This window comes from Hemitrygon akajei, chromosome 16 (genome assembly GCF_048418815.1).
Source record: "Hemitrygon akajei chromosome 16, sHemAka1.3, whole genome shotgun sequence".
NCBI classification, from domain to species: Eukaryota; Metazoa; Chordata; class Chondrichthyes; order Myliobatiformes; family Dasyatidae; genus Hemitrygon; species Hemitrygon akajei.
In genome coordinates this window covers 24,313,598-24,337,959 of record NC_133139.1, presented here as the reverse complement: position 1 = coordinate 24,337,959, position 24,362 = coordinate 24,313,598, and the positions used below count along the sequence as shown (strand labels likewise).

The following is a 24,362-nucleotide window of genomic DNA, read 5'->3' as shown; positions in this document are numbered from 1 at the left end:
AATTCTGGAAACACAGCTGATCAGGTAAATTGCCTAGAAAGAGAGAAAGTTTTGGGTTAAAAACCCTTCATCAGAACTGAGAAAGAAGGAAAATAAGTTAGGTTTAATTTGCAGAGACTTTGGGGGGGGGGGGGGGGGATAGATAGGACACCATTACCAAAAGCAGTCACAGAAATGTAGTTCCATTGATTGTCATTTCCAAAATTCTACAGATTATGGAGCAGCCACTGTAAATTGAGCAGTGGGGAATATAACCCCACCATTGAAAGGAAAACTAAAAAAAAAACTGGTCAGTTTAACATGAATAGTTGAGAAAATTCCATACTATACAGTGCCTGTTAAAAGGATACTCAGAAAATATCAACATGGTTAAACATGGATTTATGAAAGGGAAACTGCGTTCGATAGACCTATGGAGATTTTGACAATGTAACTGTTCAGAAAATATAAGGGAGAACTAACTAGTGACAGTGGCATATTTGATTTTCAGAAGACCTTTGATGAATTTCTGGAAAGGAAGTTACAGTGCATGAGATTGAGATAAAACAATGGCATGGATTGGAAACTGATCAACAGACTGGTCTCTTTCAGCGTGGCAACCAGTGACCAGTGATTCTTGTGGGGTTCAGTGCTTGGGCCTCAGTTATTACAATATAGATCAATAACTTTGATAAGGAAATGGAATTCAACATTTCTAAGTTTGCCAATGAAATGAAACTAGGTGGGACTGAGAGTTGTGAGTGTCAACAGACTTCAAGATGATTTTGACAAGTTGAGTGAGCAAATACACAGCAAATGCAGGATATTATAGGTGAATGTGAAGTTGCTTGTTCCTGAGAAAAACAGAAACACAGAGAATAGCTTAAATGGTGATGGGCTGTACATGAAATTTTCCTAAAGGATCTGGATGTCTTCTAAACTGATCTAAGTAGATAGGGTCGTAAAAAGAAAACTTTTGTTTGGCACACTGGCCTTCATAAATTAGAGTACAGGAGATGGGATATCATGTTGAAGCTGTACAAGACATTGGTGAGGTCTAATTTGGAGTACTGTGTGCAGTTCTGGTCACCACCTACAAGAAAGATGTAAATACAGTTGAAAGAGTACAGAGAAAATTTACAAGAATGTTGCTGGGTCTGGAGGACCTGAGTTATAAGATTAAGATTGAATAGATTAGGATTTTATTGCTTGGATCACAGAAGTTTGAGAGGAGATTTGATAGAGGTATACAAAATTATGAGAGGAATAAATAGGGTCAATGCCATCAGGCTTTTTTCACCGAGGTTGAGTGGGATGACTATTAGAGGATATGGGTTAAGGGTGAAAGGTGAAATGTTCAAGGGGAACATGACGGAAACTTCTTCACTCACAGGGCTGTGAGAGTGTGGAACAAGCAACCAGCACAAATGGTGCTGAAGCAGATTTCAGAGGCTGATCAAGCCATTTATCTTTTCTTTGATGTTACAATATTAAATAACATACACAGAATAGTAGTAGTTGCAATGGGGCCATTGTCATAAATAAAACAATGCCAGGCAGATCTTCAACTAATTATATATTTTCTTTTCTTAGTTCCATAGATTTGAACATGACTTGCTTCCACTCCAGTCTGTGAATGAGATAACTGATCATCAGAAACAGAAATTAAATTGACTATCCTAGGTAGGAAAATGTTAAGAGAGATGCTTTTAGAAATTTGGGAAATATGTAGTTCCCAATAACTTGTCTGGAAGAAATGAAAGTCATCAGAAATGACCATTTTGATATGATACACCGTGTTGAACTGGTCAGTCCCATTATCCAGCAATAGAGTAACATTTGGGTCACTAAGATATCTTTGACTTGTGCAGCTCCTCATGAATAATGATCAGCACAGTTTAAACAAAAGGGAATCATGTTGTTCTTAAAACAAAATCTGGAATGATCAGAAAGAACATGAATTGCCAACTGGTGGGAGTTTTTAAGAACATCTCATCTTCTCCCTGCTGCATTTGGAGGTTCCCATCTTCTTCAACAGGGCATCAATCATACCAGTGCTCAAGAAGAACAAATGAGCTGCTTCTATGGCTATCACCTGGTAGCACTCACATCTACTGTTATGAACTGCCTGAGACATTGTTCATGGCTAGAATTAACTCTTGACTGAGCAATGATCTGGATCTACTGCAATTTGATTGCCATCACAACAGGTCTACAGTGGACACAATCTCATTGGCTCTCCACTGGACTTTGGACCACCTGGATAACAATACCTACGTCAGACTGCTGTTTATCAATCACAGTTCAGCATTCAACACCATTATCTCCTCAGTACCAATCAATAAGCTTTAAAACCTGGGCTTCCGTACCTCCCTCTGCAATTGGATTCTTGACTTCCTCATTGGGAGACAACAGTCAGTATGGATTAGTGATTACATCTCTTTCTTTGCTGACAATCTCAAGGATGCATGCTTAACCCACTGTTCTACTCTTTCTACACTCATGACTATAGCTAGGCACAGCTCAAACTTCATCTATAAATTCACCAATGACACTACTGTTGTTGCCACAATCTAAAATTATGTCGAGGAGGTGAGACATATCAGCTAGTTATGAGGTGTCACAACAGCAACCTTGCACTCAACATCAGCAAGACCAAATAACTGATTGTGGACTTCAGGAAGAGGAATTCAGGAAAACACACACCAATCCTCATTAAAGAGTCAGACAATACACACAAAATGCTGGTGGAACACAGCAGGCCAGGCAGCATCTATAAGGAGAAGCAGTGTTGACGTTTCGGGCCGAGACCCTTGAAGACCCTTGCCGAAACGTCGACAGTGCTTCTCCTTATAGACGCTGCCTGGCCTGCTGTGTTCCACCAGCATTTTGTGTGTATTGTTTGAATTGCCAGCATCTGCAGATTTCCTTGTGTTTGCTCATTAAAGAGTCAGCAGTTTTAATTTTCTGGGTGTTCTGGGACATCGACATCATTTATTATTATATTGTAATTTGTCCTCTACCGTGCCTTTTGTCTTGTTTATTAATTATTGTACTGCCCTGCACTGGTTTGTGCACTTTATGTAGTCTAGTGCAGTTTTTATATTGTTTTACGTAGTCTAGTGTAGCCTTGTGCTGTCTCACATAGTCTAGTGTAGTTTTGTGTTGTTTCATGTAGCACCAGGGTCCTGGAGGAACGTTGTTTCATTTTTTAACTGTGTACTGTACCAGCAGTTTATGGTCAAAATGATAATAAACTCTACTTGACTTGAGCTTCTCAAAAGAACTATTCTGGGGCCACCATATTAATGCAATCACGATTAATGCATGCCAGCAGCGATACTTTATTTAGAGTTTAAGGAGATTTGGTATATCACCAAAGACAAACAAATTTCTACAGATGTACCACAGAGAGCTTTCTGTCTGGTTGCACCACCATCTGGCATGAGGCTTCAGAGGTCTGCAGCCTCAGCCAGCTCCATCATGCATGCATGACCCCCCTCACCCCCACATCCACTGAGGACATCTTCAAAAGGTGGTGCTTCAAGAAGGCAGCATCATTAAGGACCTTTTCTCATTACTACCAGAGAGGAGAGACACGAGTCTGAAGACCCACATTTAACATTTAAGGAACTACTTCTTCCCCTCTACCATCAAATTTCTGAATGATCCATGAACACCAATTCACTATTCTTCTTTTGCATTTTTTTAAAATCACAAATATTAGCAATTTCTTCTGCCTGCACTGTACGGCTGCCACAAAACAACACATTCCATGACTAACGTCAGTGGCAGTAAACCTGATTCTGAACCCATATTCACTTTCAGCAAATATAAGCCAAGGATCCTCAAGAGTCAGTGGAGAAGAATGCTCTCAACAGTATATCTGTGGAAATTTGTTAGTCTTTGATGACATAGAATATAAAAGAAAGGAGGTAATGCTGAGGCTTTATAAGGCATTGGTCAGACCACACTTGGGAGAATTGTGAGCAGTTTTGGTCCCTTTATGTAAAGATTAAGAGCTGGCATTGGAGAGGGTTCAGAGGAGGTTCACAAAAATAATTCCAAGAATGAAAGGGTTAACATCTGAGGAGTATTTGATGGCTCTGGGCCTGTACCTGCTGGAGTTCAGAAGAATGAAGGGGAATCTCATTAAAATCTATCAAACATTGAAAGGCCCAGATAGAGTGGATGTTCAGAAGATGCATCCAAGAGTGGGGTAATCTAGGACCAGAGGGCACGGCCTCGGAATAGAAAGACATTCTTTTAGAACAGGGATCAGAAGAAATTCCTTCAGCTAGAGGGTGATGAATCTGCGGAATTCATTGTCACAGATGGCTGTGGAGGCCACATAATTGGGTAGATTTAAAGCAAATTTTGATAGGTCTTTGATTAGCATCGGTGCCAAAGGTTACAGGAAGAAAGCAAGTTGAGAAAGATAATAAATCAGCTATGATGGAATGGCAGAGCAGACTATGGGCTGAATAGAAAATGTGCAGATGAGACAAAGATTACAGGTGCATTGTAAGCAAAGCTTACAGCAGAATCTGGACCAGCTGGAAAAATGGCAGATGAAATTTAATGCAGACGAGCGAAATATTTCACTTTGGCAGGACCAACCAGGTTAGGTCTTACATTGTGAGTGGTATAGGGCACTGAGGAGTGCAGTAGAACAGAATGATCTGGGCATACAGTTCTATAATTCCTTGAAAGTGGTGTACCAGTTAGATGGGGTTGTAAAGAAACCTTTTGGCACATTAGGCTTCATAAATTAATGTTCTGAGTACAGGAGTTGGGATGTAATGTTGAAATTGTACAAGATGTTGGTGAGGCCTAATTTGGATTATTGTGTGCAGGTTTGGTCATCCACCTACAGAAAAGATGTAAATAAACTTGACAGAGAAAATTTACAAGGATGTTGCCTGAACTTGAGGATCTGAACTATAGGGAAAGATTGAGTGGGTTAGAACTTTATTCCCCAGAATGTAGAAGATTGAGAAATGATTTGATAAAGACACAAAATTGAGGCGTATAGGTAAGATAAATGCAAGAAGGCTTTTGCCGCTGAGGTTGAGTGAGACTACCCTCTTTCATCTGGTTGAACCTATTAAATAATTGAACAACTTCTCTTTGAACTGTACTCGTTTTTACAAAATTAAATGTAGAACTCTGGGAGTCCACATTGATCCAAGGTGTGCAGAATCCCTGCGGGAAACACAGAGCAGGCCACGGTTCAATTCTACACAGACCGCCTTCTTCTTCTCTTCCTCATGTGAACCAGTGATTTCCCTTCCACTTCCTCCAATTTAGTCTACAGTATTTGTTACTGAGTGTTTTCTTTACAACTTGCAGTACCTCCTGTAGGACTGAGGAGTTACTCAGAGCTTCCAGCTGCCTGTCAATGTCACTCCATTGTCACCTCTATCCTTGATCCATTATACTGTTCCAACAAAGCCTACCATAAGCTTGATGAGTGTTACCCAACCCTGCCACTAGTCACATTACAGAACCAAGAACTTGATATTGCATTCGACAATTTCAGAAAACCTACCAGGCAAGTTATCAGCTTGTAACATTAATGCCATTTTCTCTCCCCAGAGGTGTTGCCTGCTCTGCTGAAGATCCTTTTAAATTTCAGATTTCCACCAACTGTATAGCTTTCAAAAATGTGAAATTATAGAGAATATTCAGAAAATAACATCATCTAAGAAAAGAAGGGATCACGGTCCCAGCATTTTTTATTCTCTCTCTCTCACAACTTTCTTTCATTTCCTTCTTGCACTTCTTTGTGACAGATCAGATGATGCAATTAACAGAGTTTAACTACCCTCTTCAGCTGGTTCTACCACTACCGGTGTCATTGAGACTGCTTACGCTCAAACATTCCCTTTGTTCTCTTCACTTCTTCCCCTTCTCTGCAACCTAAACACGCATTCTTAATTCTCATTAAAGTCACTGAGCTAAAATACAAGCTGTTTTTCTTCTCTTAGATACTGCCTGGCCTTCTGAGTATTTCCAGCATATTCTCCTTTTTATTTTAAATAAAGCTTCACTGCCTTCCTCATGAAAAAAAACAAAGCAGTATCAACTGCAGTGAATTTCCTTTACCTCTTCACAGCACAACATACAAAGAATGGCTTTAGCTAAACAAAGACTGCAATTGTTTCTCCCCTGTGATAGTCTGACAGCTTCATCTCTGTCCAACAGCGTTAATTTGCCATTTATGAGTGAATGATGAACTGCCACACATAGAGGCCAGCTCTTTCATTTACCGCTTCACACTGTCCTACAGTTTGTAAACAGCCATTGTCCAATTCTGAGTACAGACATGAGCTCATTTCAGTTTGTCAGGAGCGTTCACATGGAAAAAAAAAGCAAAAAATAAAGGGTGGGAAAAATTTTGCTTTTGTATAGTGTATTTCATTGCTTCAGGCTATCACTAAGTGCTTTATAATCAATGAAGCTTTCTGAATTATAGTGACCAGATTATCAGGTTTTGTACTGGGGATTGATGGATGAATATAAAACACCAGGCCATCAGGAGAACTCTTCAGAACATCTTCAAAATACAATAAAACTCTAATAATCCTCTACTTGACCATTTAGAAATCCTGGTGGTTCAGCATCTGACTCAGTTGGTTATGCTTTTAGTGTCTCTTGACTCATTGCTTGCTTTCTTCCCATGTTTTCTAACAACTCACTGTGGACTCATTACCCATGCTTCCTCCTGACTGAATGGAGTACAAGTTCCTGAACTTCCTTTGTACCAACTGTGGCCCCTGTTCCTGCACTTCTTTCCAACTCAGGCCATGTTTTCCACCCTCCCTTCTGGCTCACAGAACTTCACTTCCTGCACTATCATTCAGCTTGCTGGGGCCCTGTTTCCCAGAGTCTTTAAATTAACCAGGGGCCTATATCCCATGCTGCCTTAAAACTTAATGGGTTCACTGTGGAATTTATATAAAACATTTTATAAATTAGGTAAATTTTAAAAATGCATTGAGGTATTAACACCCAATAGACTCGGGCACTGAGTGTGACTTATTATCAGAATTTTACTCTAGTGCCAAGTGATCCTTTACGTAATCTACTTCAGAGTTTGTTTCAATGACTCATTTGAAGCCAGGCACTCCAATGGTACAGTTACCTCTCAATATTGCATTTAATAACAACTTGGATTTGTGTTCCAATCTCTGGAGTGCAATAATTATTCAATAAAATAAATAGAATGTGAGCTTAACAATTTGCCTTTGCATTACTCCTTTAATATGAAAACATTTCATGAGCTTTCAGTCAGACTACACTAGACTTAAAACACCATCTACCCCTTTACCTCCACAGATACTGCCTGACTTGATTACTTCCTCTAGCAGTTTGATTTTTTTTGCTCCATACTCAAACATCTCAGTCCCTAGTGTCTCCGTGCTCTGACCGATCTCAGTAAAAAGGGAAAGGAAAATTTTGAAGTGATTTCTCTCAGGTTATTCTCCAATGACTCCATGTCACAAGATCAGGTATATATTAAGTGGATCAGGCCAAAATTTCTTTCTTCACCATTTCTCTAGACACATGTAAAGAAAATGCAAATTGAACAGGGTTCAATATTTTAGTACAAAGACTACTGTGTCAAGTGGAGAAGGAAGAATAGAGTTTTAAACTGGCGGGGCAAACAGGCAGCATATGTGAAATGGGCAACAGAGCAACTGACTGACAAGAAAGTTAAAATGGACACCAATCATGTACGATGCACTCCTGTGGGTTTCCTGACCCGTATGCCTCACAGATGGTATTCCTAATATTGATTTATGAATTGATCTTGCAACTTTCCACCAACCTTAAAGCAGCTTTCAGGGACAAAGGAAGTAACAACATAGGTGCGCTTAATGGAGAGGCATGGAACGATTGTTGTTAACCAGGAAAATGCTAATCTGCCTTTGTCACCCTCTGCAGTGAAGGGAAGGAGACTTCACACCTAACAGACTACTTTTAACAGCCTACACTAGTGTCATGCTACAAATGGCAGAGTGCACAGTACTGAATTAGGTGGATACCGCGGTAGTCAGCTTCAAGGTGTTAAGAACCAGCTGAAAAAATGTTTCAGGAGGAATGTAGACGAGCTGAGTAAGCAGGCAAGATCATGGCAAATGGACTATAATGTTGAATAATGTAGAATCACGCAAAATAACAAAACAGTGAAAAACTGGGTAGGGTTATTTTCTAAAGAGGTTTGGGTGCTTATATGCAGGTAACTGAAAACCAACATGCACATATAGCAAGTGATTAGAAGGATAAATGGCAGGTTAGCCTTTATATGCAGAGAGTTCATTTCAGGAGTACAGAAGCTTAAAGGCAATTGTCTAATGCCTTTGTGCACATGAAATACCGCATAGTTTTGGTTACCTTACCAAGAGAATGTACTTCTATGGAGGAAGATCAGTGAACATTCACTGGACTGGTTCCAAGGATGGTGGGTGGATTTGTCATATTACTAGAGTTGAGTACACTAGGACTATATTATTTAGTAGTTCAGAACAACGAGAAGAGGTCTTTGTTTAAACTTAGAAAACTGTTGAAGGGGAATTAGCACTCCTAGCAGTGTGCTCGGTTGAGGTTAGTACCAAGTGGTGAGAGAGGTAAAAAATAGAATGGGCAACCCTCGCGTCTTCTTCGACATTGGTTTTGATAAACAGCCAGTGGACCGCATTGTATTCGAGCTAAGGAGCGATGTTGTTCCAAAAACTGCAGTGAACTTCCGTGTGCTTTGTACCAAGCCAGAGGGTGAGGGGTTTAAGGGATCAATTTTTCACCGAATAATTCCCCGCTTTATGTGCCAAGGTGGAGATTTCACAAAAGGCAATGGCACAGGGGGCAAATCCATCTATGGTAACAAATTTCCAGATGAGAACTTCATACTCAAACATGAAGGAGTAGGAATACTGTCAATGGCAAATGCTGGGCCCAATACAAATGGATCACAATTTTTTTTATCTGTACTGCCCAAACTAGTTGGTTGGATGGAAAGCATGTTGTGTTTGGCCGTGTGGTAGAAGGCATGGATGTCATAAATCAAATGGAATCAAAGGGATCGCAGAGTGGAAAGACAAGTGTTACTGTTGGCATTCTTGACTGTGGAACAATGTGATGAGAACATTCCTACGGTGGCTGCTCAGTCTTTCTTCCATTGGTACGTTGCTATGAAGGTGGCAAAATCCAAATCTCAAGTTGATTTGTGTAATCGTACATTTCCAAGTTACCTGAGGCTTTTGCCCAGGTTGGAGCCTGAACCATCAATTTTCAGTGATCTGTGGCAGTGCTTAGCCTTTAACTTTTTCATGAGGTATAATGGAATTACGTTTATTTTAACACTTCATTCAAATAAAATGTACATTTGCTCACCAAAAAAAAAGAAAACTGTTGAAGGCTTGATAGGATATATACAGGGAGGATGATTACCCTTAGAAGTCAAGGACATAGTTGACAATAAAGAGTAGGCCACTTGGATCTGAGGTAAAGAAATTTTTCTTCACCAAGTGTAACGAACCTTTGGAATACTTTGCATCAAAAATGGTGGGGTCTGAATCACTGTGCTCATTCAAAACTGAGATCAAAAGAATTCTGAATATTTTGGGAATCAAGATATTTGGGTGATAGTGTTCAAAAATGGTAGTGAAGTAGTCACCATAGTCTTGATGAATGCTGAAGCAGACATGAAAGGTCAGATGGTTTATTGCCAGGGCTATTTCTTATGTATTTTCTTATGAAATCTGTAAAATGGAAGCCTGGAACATTGGAAAAGTGCCGGATCGATATAAATGTGGCCACTGAGAATATAACAAACACCACATTAATGATATAACCCTTCAATAAATATTCTCTAACTCCTATATTAAAAAACACTATCGTAGTTAAACATGCAGCACTGAAAATTGGGTATTGTTGCAGAAATTGAATTTTAAAAGTATACCCGATTATGAAAACCCCTAACCAAGATGTATTGAATTAACTGCTACAGCAAATTCCTATATAACAGAAAATGCACTTTCAAAACAAACTTTCATAAGGCTTGTAAAAGGCACAGCAGAGATGAACATTTGATCTTCCACACAGTTGCTGTGAAAATATTAATTCTGCTACTTCCAACATGGCAGAAAAATTAAATTTTAAAATAAAATACACACCAAGGATGTGGGATTGCTTCTGCTTTAACTTATCATAAAAAAGGCAGCCCAGGCACTCAGCTTAATTTGATTTCACGATTTAACACTTTACTATGCTCTTACCTGGTAGTGTTCACTATGTATCCTGATGGGCACTCTGCCATACACTCGCCATTGTGGATGACGTGACCAACACATTCAGTCTCCTTGGAAGGTTTGCATTCATTACGTAGCATTTGACAGAAGGAAAAGTTCACGCAGCGCCACCCCTCAAACCTGTAGGTGCCAGGAGGGCAGTCAGGGATACACCTGCCTTTGTAGTAGTAGTGCCGGCATGCCACGCACTTTGCCGCATTGCCTGGTTCTGTACAGCTGCCTAAGCATTCATCGTGGCAGCAGCGACCACTAGGCGTGCAAGCTTTCCGATGGCACTCAGAAGGGCAAACTGCAAAACAGGGGGAAAAATACAAGCTTTAATATATTAAAAATAATTGCATTCGATTGGGTTTCATGTTGCCGCTGTTCCCACATATAATGAATGTTTTGTTTGTTATGTTGGCAGATGCAGCAGCTGCTCTAAATCAGCAACATCCCACTAACAGCACAGATAACAACCAGCTAATTTGTTCATTTAATCATTTGAAACTTTGCATAAGTACTTGTATTTATAGAATGCTTATAAAGAGTTAAATGCCTTAAAGAGTTATCATCGGTGTGCTATCAAACAAAATTTGACTCCAGCCCACACTAGGAGACATTAGGCCAATAGTGGTTTAAGGAAGGTTTTAAGCAGCATCTTAGGATTGGGAAAGACATGGAAAAGCAAAAGGAGGGGTTGGCATTTAGAGAGGGAATTGGCACAGTTTAAGACCTGGGTGCCAATAATGTTGGTGGTATAGAGGAAACCAGGGGTGCAATGAAGGAACACAGATTTGAGGATTGCAGAGCTGGAGGAGACTGCAGACAGGGGCCAAAAGAAATCTTATCCTGAGCACTACTCAAGTTTCTGTTGGAGTTCTAGCACTGTTCTAGGTAGTGATAGATAAGTTCAATGTCAATGCTGTATTACCTCAGAACAATCATCTCATAAATTAAAAACTCAAATCCTGATCTGAAGTTCAAAAACTCAAATTTTCAAGTCAACAGAAACTGTAACACATCACTTTAAACCAAGTTGTACAGACTTTTCAATGCTTTACTATCAATTCTGCAACCAGACAGACATGACAGTCTTGTCAACACAGAGCCACATCATACCCTGTTGTTTGTTTTGAATTACTCATCGCTCTAATTTAAATCAGGAATAAGTGATCACTTCTGACCTTGCCAGTGACACCCATAAAAATAATTTGAAAAAAAACACGTGGGATCAAGCCCTGCACAAAGACCAAAGTGTATAACCAGGCTGAGAATTCAAAAGCTGGAATTCCTGCCTAACACTTGATGTTAACGATACAATCTAATTCAAGACCCCATTGGAACGTGGACATGGAAACGGAAACAACGAGATCAAACCATCTAGCTCGAGTATGTTAATCTAAATGAGAGTCCACTGGAATTCTGCACTATTCTTGCACAACAAATTATTCATGAGAAGCTACAAATTAAGAATTTATGGTCGCAATAGCTAAAATACACACACACACACTCACTCACTCTTACTTTACTTTGAATTTTGAACTTAATGAAATGGCCAGATCTGGGGTTAAAAGGATGCAGGAGGATATCTGCACTGGAAGGAATAAAGGATATTGAAGGAGGACAGTAAAACCATTGCTCCTGATTATTGCACCATCAATGATTCACTGGATAGCACTCTCACCTTTGAGTCAGCAAGTTCACATCTCTACTGCTGAGATTTGCGTAAAAACAAAAGATATGTTGAGAGAACAGTGCACTGCTGGAGCTGTAGTTTATCCAGACGAGACGGTAAACTAAGCCTTCGTCTGCCCTCTCAGAGGGATGTAAAAGATTCCATTATAGTGTTTGAAAGGATAGGGGAGTTCTGTCCAGTGTACAGGCCAACATTTAATCAGCTGACTAGCTTTGCCAAAGCTAGTTATTAGATTGCTGTCTGTGGGAGCCTGCCTTACACAAATAAGCTGCCACCTTCTAAAGCTATATACTTGCAAAGTGGTTCATGAGCTGTAAAATACTTTGGAATGCCCAGACATTACAAGAGGTGATTTCAGTCATTCCCCAGTAATTATATACTTATTTGTGGACATGAAGAGGGAGTATCAAAAACCCATCTCAATTTGTGGAACATATAAATTAATATTATTTTAGGATGTTCCATTATTTTGAAAGGATATATCCTATTTGTGGTCCTTTATTAAATGAGTCTCTTAAAAATAGGGCATGCGTAAATTTGTTTTTTTTTATTGTTTATGACACTAACAGCGCCCTCCTTGTGAACTGATTGAGAAGTGGCACAATACATCTATAGCTCACACAGCATCATGTACACACAAAATTTAGCAACAGCAGTGATAATCACAGGCTTGAGATTGCCCAACTGTGACACATTTATGTGACGGTTTAGTTCACTGCCAAGTACCACCTATGTGAACAGAGGACAATGTTAAATTATCAGAATTCATAGTACATGCATGGATGCACACGGCAGAAGCATATACTGCAGCAGGTATCTAAATATATCTGCAACTTACAATACTAAGTTCTTTGTTAAAACACTGCTCTAGGGTATAATCTGGAGATTTAATTGCAGGTTACAAATATCACATAACAGCAATCTGTTTAGTAAGAGTTATACTATAATTAAGGGATTTTTGTACTTTTCGAAAATAAAACAGAGGCGTGATCCTCTTTGTGGTTTCATTGGGTTATGCTTTTTATTAGTGTGCACATCCAGATCTTCTGACCAAAGGAGATTGTTTGGTTTATGTAGGCCACAAAGTCTGCTTGGCAATTCACAGTTAGCAGCAGCAGCAATTCCAGGACATTTACTAGCTGCCAACTTTAAAGAAAGCCGCAGGCAACAACAGTGTTTTTTTGAGGGGAGGTGGAGTTGGGGAGGAGGCTGAAGTCTGCCAGTGGGTCAGACTGCTTTAAAAGGGAAGGAAAAGAATGGATCAGACAGGGTTCATAATACTTAATCCCTATCTAGTTACACCTGGCAGAAGTCAAGGATAGCAGGCAGAAGAGCACTCTATTAGCCATAATGCTAATCCTGATCAAACAGCCTGCCTGACATTCTCCCTTCGCTACAATGTGAAGAGTGACCACTCAGATTAAGGCAGCTTCACACTACAATCTCAACAAGTGATCATCAATTTGCAAAAAGGGGGGGGGGGGGGAATCAAATAATCTAATGGGAGAGAATTTAAAAAAGTACAGTACACCAAAGAAAGAACTGTGCTTTCACAAATGTCTCACCTTAAGCACACCACAAGAATTTTCAGTTAACAATGATGAAGAAAAGGCAATATATTTCCAAATTAGAACAGTGTTTTATAACAAATGCTAAATACTGCCTTGAGAATTGTTTTATTGGACAGAGGAAAACGTTGGGCAATGATTTCAACAGTCCTCATCAAATCACCCATGTGCTACATATTTCTCTTGATTTTACTTGCCACGCATTTCAACAGGACTATTGCAAAGCCCTGAAATTACTACAAACTACCTGAAAATCAGATGGTAGAGAGATCCACATTCATTTTGTTTATACAACAAATGGCAAAGATAGGATGGGGTAGGAAGAGAGAACTGAAGTGATTAAAAGTTATGGAGAAGGCAGGATTTATTCAAGAGACTAGTTCTCAGCATTTAGATGAAGTGCTAATAAAACTTCAAAGTCCTGCAGGGTTGCAACAATAAATCTATCCACGATTGCCAAGTTTCATGATATCCTCAACCTGAGTACTTGTGCACTATTTATTCAGTTAGCTCAAATAGTACTTGACGTAACCAAGTACAACATCTATATTGGAACAGATCCACCATGAAGGTCCACCATTGGAAGACAAATCTGTAATTGGCTGTTCTTAATGTAAGCTGAGATATAGCTTTACACTCAGCAGGACAATAAGCTCAGAATATCTGCAATGTTTTGGTAGACTCCTCATGGAATAAAGCATTACAGTGCCAATGTCCACAGATTTCCTGGCTCTCACTGATGGATGAATCTGTGGAGCCAGTAGTGTCTATGAAAACGAATGGGAGAAATGAAATTTTAAAAAATACTCAACCTGTCCAAGTTTAAATGTTTTAACTGGATTTAAAATCCGTACCTATTTAATATTTTTTTTAATTTGAAATGTAAAAGGCCTCATGAACATTCCAAAACGGCAACTGTTTTGACAGATGGAGAGCCTAAGGGTGGGAATCACAGGCGGTAGAAGCTGTGGCTGGCCACTTATATTGGGAAAGGCCCTACACTCCACTAAACTATTCTGGTCATTGCTCTATAACTAGGAGCAGTTCCAAACATAAGCATAAGATGATGATCCAATATCAATCACCACAATGAATGATACAGGGGGCAGACATTCAGTAACTTCTGAACCAGCAGACCATCTATCACGCTGCACTATGTTTATTTGCTTTTATAACTATCTTGCTATTTGTTTTTTTTTAAAAAAGCTAAAATCTGAAGAGCAAAAGATATAGTTAATAGTTAAACATCCCTTTTACAAAAAAACTATGCTTGTTATTTTGGTGATGTGAAGTTCTGTCTTATGACTTAGAGATGAAAGTATGATATATCTGCTGGAGTAAGGTTCCAACAACAGATGTGGCACAGAGACACATGGTACCACACAAAGTTAAGGAGGAATTGGGAGAGCTTCGGAACAGGTATCTTGGCAAACCCAACCTGGATCTTATCTGCATCTATTCCCGTGTGAAGTTTCCTTTGAACTCATTTAGTAGTAAACATGGTGATTCATTCTGCAATCCCACCATCCCTCAAATACATTTCAGAGAAATACATCACTGACTGCTGCCAAAATAGAAACACAGCAGACTAACCTGTGGGCTTTTCTGATCTGGGTGACTCTGACACACTGCAACAGAAGTCCTAATGCAAACCGGAAGTTAGGAATTAAGGAAAGTTATAGAGGCAGCTATTCAGAATTTGTTTAACCATTTATGACATGAAGTGTTCTATCTTTCTGAAATAAAGGTTCAGTCTTCTGTTCAGCTCTGTGCAAATGAACTCATTGCCCTACTTAAATAGAAAGAACTTTTTTGAAGTCCAAGCTATTGTTCTTCTCCAGGATTCCATGACCACAAAAAATAGTTCCTTTGTCAATTATCTTGTTGTGGCTTGGAACAGAACCCAATGCAAAATGACTGTTCATCCACATAACATTGAGCCAACATGCACTCAATGGACCAAATGGCCTCATGTATTGGAAATTCCAATGATTCTATAACCAATTATGAACTGGAAAAATAAAGTTTTGCAATATATGCATCGTTCTGAGATGTCCCTAGTGTAAATGTGGCAATAAATAAAACTTCAATATAAATATCCTCTTGTGGGTGGGTAGTTACAATATGCCAACACTGTCAAAGAACAATGGCACCTTATAAGTCAAAGGGTGATCCAACTTAGAAGTCTTTCTTGTCAACTAAATACACATATCAACACGATTTAAGAATGAATGTAGAGGGAAATTATCTGACACATGATCCCACATACGTACTTTATAGTGTCAATATAAATGCTGCACCTGTACTTTGACGTCAACTGAAAACAAGCATTGTGCTTGAGACCTCAAAGAATGGAATGAGATCAGTGCTCTCAAGCTTTAAAGGCAAGTCATGGAAGCTCAGCTAAACAGCACCAGGGCCTCATAAATTTAACACGTCAGGTTCTCCATGATAATCAGTCTGAGTCCCTGGATAGTAGCCAGAGATGGCAATTTATAAACAGAGATCCAATAACACTCTGAGATCTGAGATGGAGAAATTCTCTTATTTCAGGTCTACAAAGTATCCTGAACTTAATTCTTCACTGGGGCCTGTACTCGCCAATTGGTATCTCTAGCCTTGATGCCAGACTTGTCAGTAAGATCACATTGTAGTGCTGATCTATAAGGCTACAACATCTGGAAAATAAAGTTTAGAAAGGCCATGATTTTAAGTCTTGAAATCAGTTAAGGGTCATATGGTGGTGGGCTGGAAATATGCAACTTCCACCAGTTTCATGTACTGACTCACCATGGGCAAGGTGTATTAAATTATTTTGCTTTAATATATGCAATATTTTTTCAAAGTTCCACTACATATTAACTCTGTGCAGTGACTCACTTTTAATAGCAATTTTAGTATGGAAAATATCTCAATTTGTTTCACATGAAAAATGTGGTTGAATAGAACCTCTTAGAGGAGAAAAATAAAGACAATGATAGATGAAGACTTCTATGGAAGGAGTTCCACATTTACAGCCTTGAAAGCTGAAAACAGGGCTGCCAATGGTATAATAACTAAGATAGGTTCTCAAGATCAACTATACTTGAGTTATGATAATTTTAATCTAAACTCTAGAGAACAACCCTGCCCATTCCAATACCAGATAACAATAACTTGACAGAAATTATTTTAAGTAAAACAAACAGGCAAGGGAGTTTTTTTAAAACCAAATTATTTTTGTTTCTGTTCTTCTTCACACTTGTTTCTGGACAAGAGCAGATGGCTGGGTGGAATCAACAGAAACTAGAGAAAAAGAACCAACAACATACTCAAAGAGTTAAATTAATAGAAATGTTAAATCCAGTGACACCATTTCATACATGATCTTACATGGGTGTCAGTAACTGAAACACTTTATTTCCCCTGTCTTTTATTGTTTCTGATCTGTTGGCTTGTAAAATATATCATCCCCAAGGGCTTGACAGATTTCAGCTGCAAGGTTGACTGGAGAAGGTGGGGTTGTTTTCCCTGGAACCCACAAGTCTGAGAAGAAATCTAATAAGGGTGTACAAGAGCATCATTGGTTTAGAAAAGTAGACAGTAATTGTTTTCATTAGCAGATGATTCAGGAACTGGGATACAGATTTAAAATTTTGACCAGAATGCATAAGATGTGAAGAAAAGCTGTGTTTTTTTTTAAATTGCAGAGTGCTTATGATCTGGAACTGTCTGCCAAGGTGATAGAAACAGAATCAAATTCAGATTTAAAAAAGGAAATTAGAAACGTACTCACAGAGCTTCAGGCCTATGGGAAAGGAGCAAGCTGGCTTGGAGTCCATGGAGTGAACAGCCACTGTGCAAATTTATGATTAATACCGTATGCCGTATTTATGATTAATACCGTATACACGCTTTTGGGATGGTCAAGGAAAATTTCCAGAAAGCAGAGACAATTAGTTGAACTTTCATTACCACAAGTGCAAACTGGGGCTATTACAACTTGCAGTACTTTGGATGAATCAGGACCCTATGAATATTTGTAAAAGGGAATAAGGATTTTAAAATAAAGTTACATGTAAACAACATGTGTTGCAGCATCAAGATGATTCAAAGATACTCTCTCCGGTCCTGTTCACCCTGTACACATCAGACTTCCAATATAACTCGGAGTCCTGCCATGTGCAGAAGTTCGCTGATGACACGGCCATAGTGGGGTGTGTCAGGAATGGACAGGAGGAGGAGTATAGGAAACTGATACAGGACTTTGTGATATGGTGCAACTCAAACTACCTGCGTCTCAATATCACCAAGACCAAGGAGATGGTGGTGGACTTTAGGAGATCTAGGCCTCATATGGAGCCAGTGATCATTAATGGAGAATGTGTGGAGCAGGTTAAGACCTACAAGTATCTGGGAGTACAGTTAGACGAGAAGCTAGACTGGACTGCCAACACAGATGCCTTGTGCAGGAAGGCACAGAGTCGACTGTACTTCCTAAGAAGGTTGGCGTCATTCAATGTCTGTAGTGAGATGCTGAAGATGTTCTATAGGTCAGTTGTGGAGAGCGCCCTCTTCTTTGTGGTGGCGTGTTGGGGAGGAAGCATTAAGAAGAGGGACGCCTCACGTCTTAATAAGCTGGTAAGGAAGGCGGGCTCTGTCGTGGGCAAAGTACTGGAGAGTTTAACATTGGTAGCTGAGCGAAGGGCGCTGAGTAGGCTACGGTCAATTATGGATAACTCTGAACATCCTCTACATAGCACCATCCAGAGACAGAGAAGCAGTTTCAGCGACAGGTTACTATCGATACAATGCTCCTCAGACAGGATGAAGAGGTCAATACTCCCCAATGCCATTAGGCTTTACAATTCTACCGCCAGGACTTAAGAACTTTTTAAAAGCTATTATTAATGCTTTTTGAGATAGTGATTTAGATGCATATCATATTTTTTACTGAGTTAAGTATTGTATGTAATTAGTTTTGCTACAACAAGTGTATGGGACATTGGAAAAAAAGTTGAATTTCCCCATGGGGATGAATAAAGTATCTATCTATCTATCTATCTAAAGTCCTTTATAAATTACAAACAAAATGCAGTTGCTGCTGTAACTTAAAGAACTGCAGTATCCCATATTTGCAAAGTTCCCACAAAGAGCAAATTTAAATGACTAGATAATTTGTTTCAGTGACGGCAGTTAAGAAATAAACATTGGATACTGTCACAATTTAGCATTTCACTCAAGGGATGGCAACACTGAAGTTCAGCCCTCTCTTGGTAGTGCTCTGGAGTGTCAAAATTTCATAATTGTTCTTTGAATTAAACTTTCACTTTTTTCCCCCCTCAATCACACGTTTTAGGTATAAGGCAAGTGACTTGCTTTCATGGGGGACAAAAGAGAAAGTTTAATTTTTACTTTTGAAAATAAAATTGGAGTTTATTCATTCATTTCCTTGCAAATAGTTAAAAGGAATGAAAATGGAATTAAGATGATCAGAGTGACAGAAGCAGGGATAAACATTCAAACATTAATACTGAAGACATAAAAAACTGATGTAGGATGCCAACTCCTAATGCCAACCATCTCTTTGCCGCCATAGATGCTGCTTCATCCGCTGTGTTCCCATAGCAGTTTGCTTTTTGGTTCAGATTCCAACATCATGTGTCCAAACTGAAAGCATATTTGGTTGAAAGAAACCTCTAACTGCAATAAAACACTCAAAAGCACTGAGAAATTCTGTAGGTCAGGCAGCATCGATGGAGGGAAATAAGACAATTAGCTTTTCAGGTTGAGACCCTTCATCCGGACTCCAGTTTTCAGCAGTCTTTTCTGTCTCCATGATCCTTTGATGACTTCACTCCGTTGTTTAAAGCAGCTTGGACCTGTCTCCACACAGTCTCTCATTGTCATTTTCTAACTTCTCCTTTTCTCTTGCTGGAATTCCACACTACAGCAATTCCTAGAACATTCCTTCATGCCTAATGCAATTCCAATCAACATGACATTTCCATATAGGATTGTGGGCCAAAAATTGAGCCAGCATTCTATGTATATCAGGTCACCAGATGGACAAGGATTAATTCAATCTCTTTTACTACTCTGACCTGATAGCAACAGCTGCCACCCCCACCAATGCTACTTAATCTGGAATTCAAAAGTTTATGTCGTGTGTTGGTCACAAAGGAAATTACAAAATTGCAGTAAGTAAGGAATCTTGACTTTTACAATGCATTCCTTAATGTTACTTTCATCCTCGTGAGGGGAGGGCAAGAGGAAAAAAAGAGCGAGAAGGAAAAGTAAAAAATACCAAATGGACAGAAGAAGAGAAAGAAGAAAGCCACAGGATTATGAGAAAATCTGGGGAGACCACAACGAAGAAAGAATAAAACAATAGAGAGGAAAAGGAAATTAATGGAGAAAGAGTAGCTTAAATAAAACAAAAAACCATAAAACAAGGATGCAAGAAAGACAGAACAAGAAAGAGATTGAGTAGAGACTACACCAATAATTGCCTATTGCCACATTATCCTAGATACAGCTGAAGTATTGTATCATTCGCAACAAATGTCAAGCTGCTACCTTCACAAGTCAGGGCTATACTAACCTTGGTTAAGGTGACCTTAGTTTTGTTCTAATTGGGGAGTAAGGCAGACCTAATGTGTCTGCCCAAGGTGAAGTGATAAATCAGTTTGTCTTCACACATTTCTCTATTTATGCATGACTTAAGTCCTTGGATATGTAATACCTTGAAAATAAAGTGCCTGATCAATCAGTGGACACAAATACATCTTCTGGGAAAATAAGAATAATATGCGAAGAGTAGACAGACTTTCATTAAACTATGCATTGCAACTTTGTTATGGCTCCCAAACATGAAATCCACTAATTTACCATGTTATTTGCTAGTAAACACACAAGTCCATGCATTGAACCCAATAAACAAAAACTATGATGGCAACATCACAACTTTATTCATGGTGTAGCTGAAAATGCACTTTCTGGAATGGTAATAAGATTTATTGATTATGAATTAAAAAGAATATATATTTTTTAAATTAATAATCAATATATAGTACTCATATATCATTATATTTAATGTCCTTCACAACTTCCAGACTCTGCATTTGCTTCACAACTAAGTATTCATAAGACAGTGCTCATCATTATAGCTCGCAGAACAAAGCAGCCACATACAGAGGATCTCCTACTCAGGAAAGTTATAGGAGCAGATTATATTAATAATATTGAATACAAAATAAATATTGATCAGATTATAAAATAATGACTTCTGCTTTCATATGCAATGGATGTGGACAGAATAATTTTCAACCGTGACCCACCCAATAAGCAAGAGAGCTGGAAATTCTCACTATATTTGGAAATGGAAGAAATGAGCATCTGACTAGGTTCTAGCTGTATCGGTTTCAGAGAACTCTCAATTTTCTTGCTTGGTGCTTTCATTTTATTATGGAGATGTTATATTCAATGGATTATGGTTAATTGGTCCTTTGGTTAATCGGGGCAGCAGTTTATCTGGGACAATTCTTAAAGAACAAAAACTAAATCGAGAAAATAACTGAGACTCCCCTTGTTTATTTGGGACAATATACCACTTAATTGGGACAGGTTTGCCAAAACAGTTTCTAACTAGCATCAGTCATGTGCTCTTGTGTGGCTGTGAGGCACTAAGTCATGCTCAAAGCAATCAGCTTTTAAATAGCATCAGTTACATGTGTTTGTGTTTAAAAGCAGTGATTTTTGTCACTGATAGTTGGCAAGAAATAAGGAGTAAGGCAATTCAAAACTATTTTGCTCACCGCAGTTTTAAGCAGCCAGGCTTGAAGATGCAAGAAATGGCTGGGAGTGAACATTACACGATGAAATTACTTCAACAAGTTAGGAATAAAGAAGGTATTGATAATGATCTTGAATGATCTTAAAATGAAGATTTGGAGGATGGAGTTGTCTAAATCATTGTATGAAGGCAGGTCATTGTCTGCACTGACTTTGTTCATTTAAAGTCAATCAAAATAACATGACAGATGAATTCCTCTGTCCGTATCCATCGAAAACTAACAACAGTTTTATAGTAGAGGTATTGGTAGTGCTCTGATTTGTTCTGTATTTCATTTAAATACATAAATTGTTATTCAGTTAAATGGTAGTTTGTCTTTTTTTAAAATATACCTTTTAACAATTTTAATGAAACCTGGGCTCGTTAGGACTGCTATTTAATTGGGCCAAAATGTACTAGTCCCAATTAACTAGAATCCACTATATTTTGCTTTGCATCATATTTTATTGAAATTGTTGTAACAATACTGAACAATGATTTATAATCTGAGATTTTTTTATCCCTTTGGCAAAAAGATTAAATCAACAAAAGGGTTAAAAGTATTTAATAACCCCACAGTTTTGATTTCAACAGTTTCTCGAGCTGTTTGGAGAGTTCTTTTATTGCTCAGATAGTTCCTTTTGTTGCTCTGTCAACCATTTTCAAGTTAATGTTTAATGTTTGGTGGGGAAGGGACATGTTTTTTTTAGGAAAATGTTTGCATCTGGCATTAACTTCACAGATCATATCTATTAATTTAGCTACAGAGCTTTTTTAAATTTATTATTTCTTTTTATATATATTTCAGCCATTCTCTGGTCATCCACTTAAACTGCACATCATTCTCTCACGGGACAGGAATGCTCTCTCTAGCATCATAAAGTCTTATTATAAAAAGTGCGCAGAAGTACCTAGGGGTCTTTTCTGTTACTTCCATATCCTTAAATAGTGCCATCAAATATGGAATGCATCCGTCCTGTTTTTTGTATGTTTGAGCTTAAGATTAAATGTTGTCATAGCATAAAACCTTTGATTCTGTTGAACTACTTTCTCCATTGCCTTGTCTTAATAATATTTTATTAATGCTGTTACAATTTGAAGGTATCAGCATGCTTCATATGTCATTTATTCTCGGTAACACCACACTCATCTTTTTAAAATCTGCAGTAAAACTATCAGATCCTTTGAAGAAGCTCAGCTTGATTTACTACTTGATGTTGTTGCTGAAAGATAAAACTATATTGCACAGAAAGCATCCAGACCATCAGGTCCTAGCTTATCCCATTTTCCAGACACTTGCTCCATAGCTCCGCAGATTATGGCTCTTCATGTAGCTCATGGGATTCTTTTTTTTTTCCGAAAAGTGGTGTGTCTTTCTCCGCCAGCCTTTCAGGCAGTGATATGCAGAGATCCCCATCCCTTTGAGACAAAGGTAGAAAATATTGGAGATACTCAGAAATGAACTGCAGAGAAAGTTTAAGGCTGACAAAGATTTGTCAGAATATATGGTAGAGTTTCAAAAAGCAGCACGAGAATCTCAGCCATTATACATCTTAGAGAAACCCCCATGGGTTGGGGAGAAAAACACAAGGTGACAGACTGCTTTTAAAGAGGAATGCAAAATGACAGAGGCTTCTTTTGCTCAGCATCACTGTACATGCTAAGTGAGATGCTCTCACTCCCTAAGCATAAATCCTGCCATGGCCCATCAACTTGCCCATAATCTGCCAACACTGGGTAGTACATAGTGAACAGCTGAAGATTCTCACAAGTTTTTGGGAGAGGTTCATGATTCTGGAAAGAATCACACACAGGCATTTTCCACTCCTCAGATGTGCAAGCCTTGTTCTTGACAGGCTCCCAAAAAATGTGCCTCGACCAATTTTATTGGTCTAATTACCAAACTATTTATGGGGTCTCTCTCAATTCAGAAACATATTGCTTAAAAAATATGCAATATTTAGTTTCTGAGCCAGAAGACTGCCAGTTCAGGTCTCCCTTCGGAGATTTAAACAAATCCTATGTGGTGTCGCACTACACAGCACTGGAAGAACAGTGCAGACAGGTTCATTTCAGATAAAACAATGAGGTGAGGTTTCTGCTATGCTTTCAGGTGGATGATAGAGAGTATCTGGTTTTATTTCAATGATATTGAGTGTTTTCTCTGTCTAGTGGTTTTACCAATGTTTATCCATAGTGTTACCGATCGCACTGTAAAACTTGTTGCTGTATTTCTTTCATGACAATAGTAACTGCACTTTAAAAATTACAATCTTGCTGTAAGGTGCTTTCTCTAAAGTTATGAGAAACACTATACATTCTTTGTTTTCCCATTCTTTGGTTTAGGAGAGAACCAACAATAATGGAAATCTATCAGGGTAACAGTAAACTAAAGTTACATTACGCTTAATAACAGGAAAGCCCATTAACAATGATCAAGCAATCTTCACAACAAATTAAACTTACAAAATTAAAACACAAGTCTCAGAGATATATGGTGACTGAAAAGAAACTAGAAATTGCCAGTGAGCTAGGTATAGGAACAAAGCCAAATATGTCCCGATTAAAACAACAAATTCAGTCACTGAAATCATTCAAGAGGCAGCCAAACATCTACGTGCTGTGTATTTTGCTACCATATGAATAGGAATGCTGAAATTAACAAATATTTTGGGGATCTTATTCTTTCAGCCATGTAATGCAGTTAAAAATGCTGATTATTCAGGAGTTAAAATAATAAAAATGTTTTATATTAAAAATAAAGAGCCCACAATCCACCTCCTCCTCCTCCCACCCCACCCCCGCACTCAAATCAGCACAATCAAATGGGGAAGAAGCAAAGATGCACAATTTGACAAAGCTACTAAAATCAAGCTGCTCTTTGAGATAGCGGTAGCCGAATGATACGATGACATGAAGAGTGTATCAGGGAAAAATTCCCATCATGTGACGCTAGGTCAGCCTGACTGAGGCACAAACAACGTGGACCCTTTTCCAACCAGTCCAGGTGA

The 24,362-nt window shown here is 38.7% G+C and overlaps 2 protein-coding genes across 3 annotated transcripts in view; one reads left to right on the top strand and one right to left on the bottom strand.

The window, feature by feature from the left end:
• LOC140739834 (insulin receptor-like) overlaps window positions 1-24,362 on the bottom strand; it is a 217,277-nt gene that overhangs the window by 67,252 nt on the left and 125,663 nt on the right. For both annotated transcript variants that reach the window (XM_073068421.1, XM_073068422.1), the window contains exon 3: window positions 10,260-10,581. In XM_073068421.1, coding sequence (XP_072924522.1) covers window positions 10,260-10,581 — 322 coding nt within the window. The remainder of the gene's footprint in view (window positions 1-10,259; window positions 10,582-24,362) is intronic.
• Window positions 8,599-9,332, top strand: LOC140739836 (peptidyl-prolyl cis-trans isomerase-like). The gene is given in 2 exon segments (XM_073068424.1): window positions 8,599-8,957; window positions 8,960-9,332. Coding segments are annotated over 2 exon segments (495 nt in total). The 5' UTR covers window positions 8,599-8,624; the 3' UTR covers window positions 9,122-9,332.